Source organism: Aquarana catesbeiana, linkage group LG06 (genome assembly GCF_042186555.1).
Source record: "Aquarana catesbeiana isolate 2022-GZ linkage group LG06, ASM4218655v1, whole genome shotgun sequence".
NCBI classification, from domain to species: Eukaryota; Metazoa; Chordata; class Amphibia; order Anura; family Ranidae; genus Aquarana; species Aquarana catesbeiana.
This window is the reverse complement of record NC_133329.1, coordinates 244,114,224-244,127,488: the sequence shown is the minus strand read 5'-3', so window position 1 is coordinate 244,127,488 and position 13,265 is coordinate 244,114,224. Positions and strand designations below refer to the sequence as shown.

The window sequence follows — 13,265 nt, the reverse complement described above, 5'->3', positions numbered from 1 at the left end:
TGCAGGACCCCTGACCCTCTGTCTGGACAGTGCTGATTGGCTCTGTGCTGATCACATGCACCCTCCCAAGAAAAAAAAAAATCTCTAGCAATACACACCAAATTGAGCATGTGCAGACTGACTCCAAAAGCGCTGTCTTATCAGGAAATGGATTGGGAACTGTGGAAGAAGGATTCCAAGTTCAGGTTAGGAGCAAGCCAGGTCAGCAACAAGGACATTATACAGGATAAACACAGGAGAAAGGGAACAGCTAAAGATCAGTCAAGACATAACCTGGGCATGAGGATCCTTTAAATAGACTGGTGCCAACAGGAACTGTGCACGTATGTGTGCGTATGCATGCTCGTGTGTATGAGCAAGTGCACATTTTTGGAAATACCATGCATATGCGCAGATCTGCATTTCAGGCGCTTCACAGGGATTCCCTGACAATCGAAAATGCTATTTAATTCATTTTTAATATTCAAAGCAAGCTTCACCTATCCATCTATGTCTCCATGCTTTATTTTGCTGAGAAATCACTTTGAACCCCCAATCCGCCTGTGGAACCAAAGGCTCCATTCACACCTGAGTGTAGCAATTTACTGGTGTTTTTCAGGCATTTTCTCAAGCGTTTTTAAAGCATTTTAGAAGTGTATTACAAGCATTTTAGAGCTTCAGGCATTTTTGATTAGCCAAAAGAAAGCATTAGGAGGATGAGAGGGAGAAGAAATTAGTGGTGGAGAGTTGCTGAGCAGAAAACGAGTGACAAAGCACTTGTAAAATGCTCAAGTCAGGCATTTCTATTGAAGTCTGTGGGGCCAAAATGCTTGTAATCTGCCAAAAAGGAAGCTCCTGTACTTTTTTGAGCGACGGGTGTTTTGCATCAGGCGACAGAACGAAACCACCACCACCTGGTCCTGTTCACACTTTTTCCAAGTTCTACATAGGCCCCTTTCACACTTCTGCGACTTGAAAGTCGTGCGATTTTGCTGCAATTTCAGGTAATGCCTGTGTAGGCTTGAGGTCTATGGACCTCAACTCGCATTAAATTCGGACCAAAGTAGTACAGGGACTACTTTGAAGTCGGTGCGACTTGAAGTCGCACAGATATGAATGGTACTTATTGGAAATCATGGGGTACGACTTGTCATGCGACTTTGCAGTCCCAAGTCGCAGGACAAGTCTCATAAGTGTAAAAGGGGCCATAGTGGACAAGGTGCTTTAAGTTCCTATGTGAGTATTTGCTTGGATTCATAGATGCTTGCTTTTCTTGTGGACCTGTTGGCAGTTCTAAGTTGCTATGTTGTTGCCCACCCTTCTGTTTTATTGCTTGGGTGCATCCCATGGTCTAAGAATTCAAGTTCTGTGTCCTGTATTGTATGATTAAGATAATAGGAATTTTTACTTATCTGTATATTCCTTATCTGGAAGTACTTGGAATGCCCAGTGTAAGAACACTAGAGAGAACCCCTATTGGATCTATTATAGACAGACCAAGTATTATAAAAATAATACATTTTATTGCAAATACATATAAACAAAAATGGATAAGAACATTGGTGACTTCAATAAAATCAAAGATGCAAGGTACCCAAAATTGGTATGTGAACCCACGGCCCTGAGAACAAGCAGGCTAGTAGTGATGCATACAGGCGTTGACACCTTACATGTTACAGACAAATCAGTCCTTCTTCTTATGTCAAGTTGGGTACAGGGTTTCTATAATGCAGAAAATGCCAAAAAATATACTATATTAGTATTTAGTAGACACTTTGCAAAAAAGTACAAAATTTTAACAAAATGTAAACAGTACATGTGTTATCAACACTTCTTATTGTACATGGTATAGATAAGATAGCTGTACTTAAACAGTCACACATATAGAAATGAATATGTCTGAGGAGCTGGTGGGAAAGATGGAGGTCCCTCATGTAAGAAACATGGACAAATTCAACCCCATGAAGGATTCGGGAGAGCCAAGAGAGATATGGCAACAAGTGCTTCACTACAAGGACTTGTAGCTGTGGAGCATAAAGCTCCTGCTAATGGTGGGCCTGAAAAGCTGTATGAATATAAATCCAAAAAAATTATGGAAATCAGTAAAGGTATCTGGAAGTACAGTACAGAACACGGGTCCCTTCCCTCTGTGTCTTGATCACTCTTTATTGCTTGTTAAAAAAAAGTGGGTGGGGTTATATGGGTACCCCTTAGGGGCTGCCCTTTGGCAGTGTCCAGTCACCTGAAAGTAGCAGAAAATAACCCATAGGGTTATGGGTCTAGTACAAGTTCTGTACTGTACTTCAAGATGACTATTTAAAGGCAAAGTCAAAAGGTGAGTAAATTTTTCTTGGAGTGAATTACAGGAAGTAGGTTCCCCCCCTCTGTTCCTAATGATTCGCCCCTTGCTACTAAACTGAGGCTTGCTGGCAGAGGGAGGGTTGTGCTGAGACTTTCCTTGCAGCTTTGTTTGCCAGTGTCCAGTCACCTGAAGGTAGCTGGTAAGATTTTTTTTTTTGCAAGCGCTTTCTGCTCAACATGTTGTAACACAGGTCTGAACTCGGAAATAAGAAGCCCAGTTCAGTTTTCCAGCTGGCGACACTAATGTTTTCATTTTTTTTATATTATCATTTATAATATAAATTATATATCAGTCAATTTGTCATCTTACCTGAGTAGTAGGTTGATAGAACATACAGCTGAGTTTTTGCTATACCATCTTTACTATTTTGTCTTTCAGATCTCAGAGCAGTAGGGTTAAAGAAGGGAATGTTTTTTAATCCTGACCCTTATCTGAAGATGTCTATTCGACCTGGAAAGAGAAGCACATTCCCGACATTTGCTCATCATGGTCAGGAAAGGAGATCAACTATTATAGCAAACACTACAAATCCAGTATGGCACAGAGAGGTAACAAAGTATAAAAATAATTTCACGCTATCTGTCTTTTTAATGCAATAGACGGTTTATACCGTAGAGATACTAATCACTAGAGAGTTACATAAATATGTAAAAGGTGTGATATACCCAGTCGCTTGACTTCTAAGTTTAGACACAAAGCTTGTGGAATAGCTGCAGACACAAGACAATTGTCTATTAAATCAGGAGACAACTGTATGTATTTGACACTGCGGACACAACCTGGTATATAAATCCTGACCATTTAAATTAGACTTTTCAAAACTATTATTATTGTTTTCCTGGCCTACTGGGCACCTTTTACCCCCTTCCTGCCCAGGCCAATTTTCAGCTTTCAGCCCTGTCGAACTTTGAATGACAATTGCGCGGTCATGCAACACTGTACCCAAACAAAATTTTTATCATTTTTTTTAGTCAGAATTCTTTTGATGGTATTTAATCACCACTTGTTTTTTATTTTTTTTACTAAAAAAACAAAGCCAGAAAGTTTTGGAAAAAAGTGTTTGTTGTAAAATGTTATAAATACGTAATTTTTCTCCTTCACTGAAGTGCGCTGATGAGGCTGCATTGAAGTTCGCTGATGAGGCTGCACTGAAGTGCACTGATGAGGCAACACTGAAGGGCACTGATGAGGTGGTACTGATGAGGAGGCACTAATATGCAGCACTGATGGACACTGATAGGTAGCACTGATATGCAGAATTAATGAGCATTGATAGGTGGCACTTATGGGCACAGATAGGCGGCACTGATGGAATGGCGATAACTGGCATTTCCTTGTTTACATGTAATCAGCTCTGATTGGAGACAACTGATCACATGGGTAAAGAGCCTTGTCATTTGCTCTTTACAGAGATCAGTAATGCGCTGTGTCCCAGGGACAGCGTGCACCACTGATGGGTGCGCAAGCGGAACAATGTCATATGACAATACTGCGGGAGATGGTTAAAACTACTATTAGATGGCTAGAACTAGGAATGTCTTCTCAGAGCATTAGCGTACGTGTTTCGAAAACCAGTCCTGCACATTATTGAAAGGTTTTGTTGTAAGACCTTTACTTAAAATGTCTAACGATACAACCCTACAGTTTTCATTTACACATATTAGATAAATAAAGATCATTTAGAACTGTGAAAATGTCTCCAATATGTTTTGCCAAGACTCAGCAGTCTTCCTACATCTTAAAGAAAAGGGACATTATTTTGAGGACAATGAAGTGCACATTTTGGACAGAGAGGACAACTTGTTTGTAAGAGGCATGAAAGAGGCCACCTCTGTCAAAATTAAACAACCATACCTGATCACCATCTTTTTTCTGCATTTAATGTCTATTTTTTTTTTTTTAAACGTATGTAATTTAAAAAAAAAAACATATTGTATTGCTAATTCTGTTTTGACATCTCTGACTTGGTGATTTGGCAAATCACACCTCTAACCATGTAAATCGAGGAACCAACACCTTGCAGGCTTCCTGACACCAACAATGGGGTTATATAACTAGGACAGGATGGCAGCACAACTTTCACACCTCCCATTCTGCTCTACACATTTCATGGTGGTTGGATTAAGGTGTCCTAAGATGTGAATATAAATGCTGGAGTTGGAGTGGCTTGATAAGCTATGAAATGCCTTCAGCATTGCAGAACAAGTTCAGTTGAGTGTGATTAACTACTACTAGAATACTTTAAAATATACATTTAGAATTTATTTATGGGTCAGTAAATAAAGTGAGCCTGTACTCTGCCAATACAGGGCAAAACGTTTTTTCCTTCCAAACATGGATATTGAGGGGTCATGTGACTAACTTCTGTTTCTTCTCAGGTGACAGTATAAGTGCTTGCTGATTTGTCCATCAATATATGTATTTTATTCCAAATAGTATAGATAATTAAATAGCAGAACCATATGCTTTAGTGATTAGCTAGTTCATTTTTGCATCTTCAGGAAAATGAGCAGGTTCAACTTATACATGTGTTCAGTGCGCAGAGTTTTAAGCCATCATATTAATTAATAACATGACTTTTGAGAGTGGGTATTCACTGCAAAGGACACAGTTCTACAATATCCATAGCTTGTTATGAAGCAATATTATTAAATTATTTTCCAAAATGGATATTTAATGGGGATTAGAGTAATCTATCTATTTGAGAAGCTTATACAGTATTAGTGGCAAGCTTATACAGTATGTGTGGGAAGACAAGTGTGTATTTTCTTTTATAAGAAATCACATTTTCCAATTGCAACACTTTTGAACCCAGTGTATGAATACTCATTCCTGTGGAGATTTTACATCTCTTTTAGATAATACTTTTATATATAACATTTGAAAGTTTTCATAGGAAGTCCCAACAGAGTTAATAGTCCTTTTCAGTAAAATGTTCTTTGAAGTAAATGCAAATATTTGATTTTTTTATTTAGTCAGGTAAAAATTAAATGTGGCACTTTATGCAGTCTTCTATTTAGTCAGCAGGTGGAGCTCCCGTCTCCTTTTCACATCATTAGCATGATTATTTTTTAGCTGAGCTAAGATTTTTGTTTACAGAACTCAAATGAGTCATGAGAACCAGTGACTTATCCCTTACCAGATGCTATGTGGGAGCATTCTCTTAGACAAGGGGACTGCTATGCAAGCCTCTCTGCTGTGTTGTCTGGTTAGCAAGCCCAGAGTGCTCTGGTTATGATTGTTTCATGCATTAAATACTGGTTTGTAAACCAGATTGCTTAAAGGATAGTTAAAAAATCGGATATAAAAACAGGAGTTTTGAGATTTTAAATAAACAATTAGTTAAAGTTTAATGTGCATGCCAATGGTTTTCAGAATGCTGTAAAGATTCTGGCAGATTGCAGAACCATTGCTGAAATGTTTGTGCAATTTTGTATCAAATGATTATGGAAATTCATATGAATTTACAGATGATCTAATTGCTGCCATCCTGAAACCCTTGGGTGATTCTTTGAATTCTAAAAAATTCTGGTTCCTCAGCCCCAACCTTGAAATCCTTACATCTGTACTTGCAATCAAATATATTTAGAACATTTGGCCAAGTGAAGCCTTAGAGAAGACTTTAAACATAAACTCCTCATGATTCTTCTTTTAGACCTAAAGCTTACATAAGCTTATATGCTCTCTGTTCTTATGAGATTCAGGATCTATGGCCCTTTCTATTAGAACTGTAATGCCGCATACACACGATCGGAATTTCGGCCCACAAAAGACAGATGAGAGTTTTTCGTCGGAAAATGCGACCGTGTGTATGCTCCATCGGTCTTTTGCTGGCGGAATTCCAGCCAGCATTATAACTTTCTAAAATAATCCCCTCAAGTGTTTACCAGGCAAAAATGACATTTTTTTACATCTTTATATCAATGACCTTGGTTGGAGACCGAGAAAAAAATTTTTGCGGAGACTTGGCTTTTTAAATTTTACTGAACCAAACTCATGCTCATACATCTCCTAGAATTGTGCAACTACCCCAAAATAGCCCTTAATAATAGGATGAGATGGAGACTCATGTGCTCGGATAGCTCCAGTACTTTCCATTCAAACGTCCAATATAAGAGTTAGAAAACTGCGGCACCACGATGTCCCAACAATAATACATATATACGATTTTAATAAAGCAAACTATCAAGCTCTTTTCCCACAAAATCAAGCGCTTATGAGATGGGTGAATAACCCTGTAATGCCTTAATAAACTAATAATGTGACCAATTAGGTCTTAGGTCTAAAGCAGCTACCAAACACACCCACTGATGGCAAGCATTGATACACAAAATAAAACAAAACATACATAAAGGCAGCGCTAAAAAACACACAATACAGTTTTTTTCAAGTGTGCAGTGATAAAAGTAGTGCAAACAAACATAAAAGACCAAATAAACCACAATCATGTGCTGTATACCAGCACCATAGTGAATATGGAAAGTCCAAACTGTGTTAGCTTTCCATCCCAGTGGGGAAATTAGTCACCAACACCTCCACAAGTGAAAGAAAGGCAGGGGGCTAAGAAAATCCCCCTCTGAATCAGACTCATACCAGAAAACACTGAAATTAAAAGTGTGAACACCAGATCTTTGAAAATCTCTCTGGAAATCTCTCCCCAGATGTCGTTGTAGATGTCGTATTGATAATTTTGTTATCAATACGATTTTATTAGATCCATCCATTAAAAGGAATCAATACCTGTAATTATTGACACTTTTCAGCCTCATACATAGGCCTTTGTCATAATGTGAATATGACTAAGGCCTATGTAAGAGGCTGAAACACATCAATAATTACAGGTATTGATTCCTTTTAATAGATGGATCTATAAAAATCAAATATGTTTTATTGTTGCGGCATCGTGGTACTGGATTTATTTTTCTCTAACTTATGCACATGTTTCTTTACCCAACCTCTCCAACTATATACCAAGCTTGGTCATATCCTCTCCTTGTTAAATTGCATGCACTTTTCTGTAATACACTCATGGTACAGCAAATAACATTCACCTTTAGCTATTTTGTGTGCACAACTTAAAGAAATAGTACAGACAGAATTACACTCCCACAGTTCACAGACTGAAGGTTGATTCAGAAAGAATAACTCCTTTTGTATCCTGGGTGGATCATATTCACTCTGTCAGCAAGGGAAGACCCAGGCAAGACTGGCAATGCTGCCTGGTATTCCGGTGCAGCAGAGACAATGCTGGCAACCAGCAGATTGGACCTCTCTGGATTTCTGTCAGGATCACCATTTATAAAGAGATAAAACATTGGGGAAATGTGCATGTATTGCAGAGCTATTTTTCTGATATGCATTAAATGTTTTTCTACTTGGAAATATATACAGTGGGGACGGAAAATATTCAGACACCCTTACATTTTTCACTCTTTGTTATATTGCAGCCATTTGCTAAAATAATTTAAGTTCATTTTTTTCCTCATTAATGTACACACAGCACCCCATATTGACAGAAAAACACAGAATTGTTGACATTTTTGCAGATTTATTAAAAAAAAAACTGAAATATCACATGGTCCTAAGTATTCAGACCCTTTGCTGTGACACTTATATATTTAACTCAGGTGCTGTCCATTTCTTCTGATCATCCTTGAGATGGTTCTACACATTTGAGTCCAGCTGTGTTTGATTATACTGATTGGACTTGATTAGGAAAGCCACACACCAGTCTATATAAGACCTTACAGCTCACAGTGCATGTCAGAGCAAATGAGAATCATGAGGTCAAAGGAACTGCCTGAAGAGCTCAGAGACAGAATTGTGGCAAGGCACAGATCTGGCCAAAGTTACAAAAAAATTTCTGCTGCACTTAAGGTTCCTAAGAGCACAGTGGCCTCCATAATCCTTAAATGGAAGATGTTTGGGATGACCAGAACCCTTCCTAGAGCTGGCCGTCTGGCCAAACTGAGCTATCGGGGGAGAAGAGCCTTGGTGAGAGAGGTAAAGAAGAACCCAAAGATCACTGTAGCTGAGCTCCAGAGATGCAGTCGGTAGATGGGAGAAAGTTGTAGAAAGTCAACCATCACTGCAGCCCTCCACCAATCGGGGCTTTATGGCAGAGTGGCCCGACGGAAGCCTCTCCTCAGTGCAAGACACATGAAAGCCCTCATGGAGTTTGCTAAAAAAAATACATGAAGGACTCCAAGATGGTGAGAAATAAGATTCTCTGGTCTGATGAGACCAAGATAGAACTTTTTGGCCTTAATTCTAAGCTGTATGTGTGGAGAAAACCAGGCACTGCTCATCACCTGCCCAATACAGTCCCAACAGTGAAGCATGGTGGTGGCAGCATCATGCTGTGGGGGGTGTTTTTCAGCTGCAGGGACAGGACGACTGGTTGCAATCGAGGGAAAGATGAATGCGGCCAAGTACAGGGATATCCTGGACGAAAACCTTCTCCAGAGTGCTCAGGACCTCAGACTGGGCTGAAGGTTTACCTTCCAACAAGACAATGACCCTAAGCACACAGCTAAAATAATGAAGGAGTGGCTTCACAACAACTCCGTGATTGTTCTTGAATGGCCCAGCCAGAGCCCTGACTTAAAACCAATTGAGCATCTCTGGAGAGACCTAAAATGGCTGTCCACCAACGTTTACCATCCAACCTGACAGAACTGGAGAGGATCTGCAAGGAGGAATGGCAGAGGATCCCCAAATCCAGGTGTGAAAAACTTGTTGCATCTTTCCCAAAAAGACTCATGGCTGTATTAGATCAAAAGGGTGCTTCTACTATGGAGATTTTTAAGGGTAAAAGTTTGAGGCGATTCCACGAGCGGGCTCAATTTTGAAGCGTGACATGTTGGGTATCAATTTACTTGGCGTAACATTATATTTCACAATATAAAAGAAAATTGGGCTAACTTTACTGTTGTCTTATTTTTTTATTCAAAAAAGTGAATTTTTTCCCAAAAAAGTGCGCTTATAAGACCACTGCGCAAAATACGGTGCGAAAAAAAGTATTACAATGACCATTTTATTCTCTAGGGTGTTAGAAAAAAAACAATATATAATGTTTGGGGGTTCTAAGTAATTTTCTAGCAAAAAAACCTTTTTTTAAACATGTAAACACCTAAAATCCAAAACGAGGCTAGTCCTTAAGTGGTTAATAAATCTGCAAAAATGTCAACAATTCTGTGTTTTTCTGTCAATATGGGGTGCTGTGTACATTAATGAGGAAAAAAATGAACTTAAATGATTTTAGCAAATGGCTGCAATATAACAAAGAGTGAAAAATTTAAGAGGGTCTGAATACTTTCCGTCCCCACTGTACATACACTTGTTAAATTGTAGTTTAAATTCATCCCACCCCTATGCATATACTTTGCTCTTTACTAAGTGTTTACATTTTTTGAACCTGTACTGCCTAGGGAAGTAATAAAACTCAAAGCTAGCACTATAATGTTGTATATCTTCAAACAATTAATATCTTTGAATAAGTGCAGCATTAAAGTAGAACTATTGGCAAAACTTTTTTTTTCTTTGTTTTGGATAGATTAAGGAAGGGTTATGACCCCTGTCAGATATTTTTTTTGCCATCTGTGTCCCATTGTGAAGATTTCCCTTCACTTCCTGTCCCATAGCCAAAACAGGAAGTGAGAGGAAATCCATGCAAATTAAGGGAATTCTTTGGGGATGCCCAGGTCAGAAGAACTTTGCCCCCATTGGAAGATTTCCCCTCTATTACTTTTCTGGGGATAACCCAAAATGTGGCATTTTCTTTTATAATGGTAAACAGGACAATACGAGAGAGGGAATCTCCTTAACAGGGGCACAGACAGCACTAAAAACTGACAGATGTTTTAACCCCTCTCCACTCTGTCCAAAATGTAAAAAAAAGTTTTGACTTTAGTTATACTTTAACTGATACTTGTTAATGTTTCCACAATGTTAATTGGCCTCCCATATGGGTCAACCAATGCCTTGATGATTGTCACAATATTCTAAATAGATCTCAGGGAATGTTAATGTTTTTGTGTTCCACCCTGTTCTGAAACACTCACTAGACTTTGTGTACAGTCAATGATGCATAGTAATTTCATGTTTTCTTTGTTAAACCTGTTAAAACTTTAATAAAAAGATTAGAAATAAAGTGCAGCGTTCTTTATTTGAGAGTGCAATATGTCCAAATCAAAGGCAAATTCCTTTATGATACAACAAAGACAACATAAAGTGCAAAAAATCGATCTAACTGCGAAGTGCAAAAAAGTAGAAATTTGTTCTCAAGACATGTTTACCTAAATACATAATATAATAGATTTTAAAAGAGAAGTACAGGGGTTCCAAAAAATGAAAAAAATGTATACTCTCCTAGGTGGATGCAGCATCAATCCGATTCTGCATCTGTCCCCTGCTGCCTCTGCATTGAGAACTGAGCGATCAAACACCGCTGATAGCTCAGTTCTCCCCTCCACTCTGAGCAGAGAGTGGTGACTGTCAGTCACCGGCTTTTGGCTCTTCCCCTTCAGTGCTCACTGGAGCCCTGGGCTGTAAAGGAGCAGGAGTGGCTGGCTCAGTCTCCTGTAGGGTCGCTGAGAGGCTGACCCAGCTGTCAGTCCAGGTATCTGGATGGATCCCGACTGTAAATTGGCTGGGATTGATCTAGCTGCTGGACTGGCTGAGTGTTGACAGCTGACTTTAGCCCACTGCCGGCTGAAAACGGTCACAGGAGTGATCCATAGGAAAAGTAGGGTCAAAAAAGCTTTGGCCATACTTCTCCTTTTAATATGCTATATACATTATGTACAGTGCACAGTGTATATAAAGTGACACATCTAATACAGTATGTGATAAAGCACAATCAGTTGATATCCAATCCATGAACTACAATTAGTTGATACCAAGTCCTATGAATAAGCAAATTATAATTAGTAGTAGTAATAATCCTATATAGATTTCTTTATCGTACATCACGGGACACAGAGCACCATAATGACTATCTAGGTTATATCTTACCATTAGGTGATTGGACACTGGCAACCAATAGTAAGAAGGTTCCTCCCATATAACCCCTCCCATACAGGAAGTACCTTTTAATTTTTTTGCCAGTGTCTTGAAGGTGATGGTCATGGCTAGGGAAGCTCTTCAAACTTTCTTTGAATAAAATGTCCCAGTGAGGATGTTATATCGGATGGTACCCGAGCCTTGATTCAAGAACGAGGTTTTGCTTGTAATGTGTCCATTAAGGCGCTGGACCCTTGTTACATGGTATCCCTGGTCTTCACTTGCCCAAGGGAACCAGAAGGGTGCTTTACAGGTCCAGGGGTGTGGACCTCGTAAAAAAGGGGGACCCGGTCCTTGAAACATTAACAAGTATCAGTTAAAGTATAACTCAGCGCCTCAGTGGTGCTACCAGCTGTGATGGGGGAAGATTGGGCCTGTGTCAGGCCCTGCAGCGAGGACCGGTGAGTACTCCCTCTGGGAGGCCTAACAATATAGGGGCGTGCATGTGTGTCAGGAGCGCGCGCCGCGGGTGTGCACAGTGTGCGTGTCGTGACATGCCTATGTGTGCGCCACGCAGGGTGCGCGTGCGCAGTAAAACACAGCCGCGCGTGTGTCCCTGGGCGGCGCACGGGTATAAGGGAGGTCACGCGCTTGCATATTCATTGCTGCTTGTTGGTTAAGCTCAACAGAAGTCTAGTGCACGGTGGGACACAGAGGTCTGGTAAATTTGGACATTTGCAATAGGTTGAAGGCTGGTAAGGCTGTGGTGGCGGCTGTACGCTAGACCCAGCTATATAACTCAGAGGGAGTGCCTTTTTTTCCTCAAACTTGTAAGCAATGTCTTCCAGGAAATGAGGTACAGGGAGCAGGGCAAGTCCAGGGGTTAAAGGGACTCTTTCAAAAACAGGAGATCAACCTCAGGTTACTGCAGCATCAGTCTCCCCTGAAAGACCTGTGGCATTTGGCCTGGCTGAGCCATTGCAGTTGTCGGGCGTAGTGGCCACTACCAATATCCCTGCATCAGCCTATGTTACTAAGGATGATTTAGCATCAGCCCTAGCTGGCCTTGAGGGCAAGATAGCAGGTATGATTGCTACAGTAACACAGGGAGGGAAGAAACATCATAGATCTCCCTCCCCTGAGCCTGATCCCAGTGGTGAAACACTTGAGCACCAGGATTCTTTTGGCATGGGTCCCTGTGATTTGGATCCAGAATGGGCAGAGGATTTGGAGGAGGAAGCCATTAAAGACAAGGAGGAAGGAGAGGCTGAAGAGTCCTCGGCTGGGGATTCAGGTTCTGAAGAACCAATTTCAGCCTCTCAATCCCAAAAATTGTTTATCCAGTCCTTGGCTGAGATGGTGAGAGCTGGATTTAAATTACCTCCGGTGCATGGACCAGGACCCTCCTGTTTTACATTAGGGTACTTGCGTCCTCAACCAGGTTCCCAGGCGTTCCCTTTGCAACCTTTATTGGAACAGGTAATTTACGCTGACTGGGACCACCCGGACAGGACATACTTGCCTCCAAAAAGGTTTTCTTTTTTTATATCCTATGGAGGAAAAATTCAGGAAGAAGTGGGATACACCTTTGGTTGATGCTGCCATTTCTTCAGTGAATAAAAGTCCAACCTGTCCAGTGGATAATGCCCAGGGATTTAAGGATCCGGCAGATAAAAAGCTGGAATCCTTACTAAAAGCTTCTTTTGCAGTAGCTGGGTCAGCAGTACAACCGGCAGTTGCGGCTATCGGTATTTGTCAGGCATTGAAGGACCGTTTTAAGTTGTCCAGTCCGACACGGTGGTGGCACACATCAACCCCCAAGGGGGTACCCGGAGTTGGGCGGCCCAAAGAGAGGTAAATCACATATTTGCTTGGGCAGAGAGACGTGCCGTTTCTATCGGCAGTCTTTATCCCACGGGTG

The 13,265-nt window shown here is 40.5% G+C and overlaps 1 protein-coding gene across 6 annotated transcripts in view; it reads left to right on the top strand.

Annotated features, from left to right (window-relative positions):
- HECW2 (HECT, C2 and WW domain containing E3 ubiquitin protein ligase 2) overlaps positions 1-13,265 on the top strand; it is a 479,776-nt gene that overhangs the window by 279,885 nt on the left and 186,626 nt on the right. For all 6 annotated transcript variants that reach the window (XM_073633114.1, XM_073633112.1, XM_073633113.1 and 3 more), the window contains one exon: positions 2,720-2,889. In XM_073633114.1, coding sequence (XP_073489215.1) covers positions 2,720-2,889 — 170 coding nt within the window. The remainder of the gene's footprint in view (positions 1-2,719; positions 2,890-13,265) is intronic.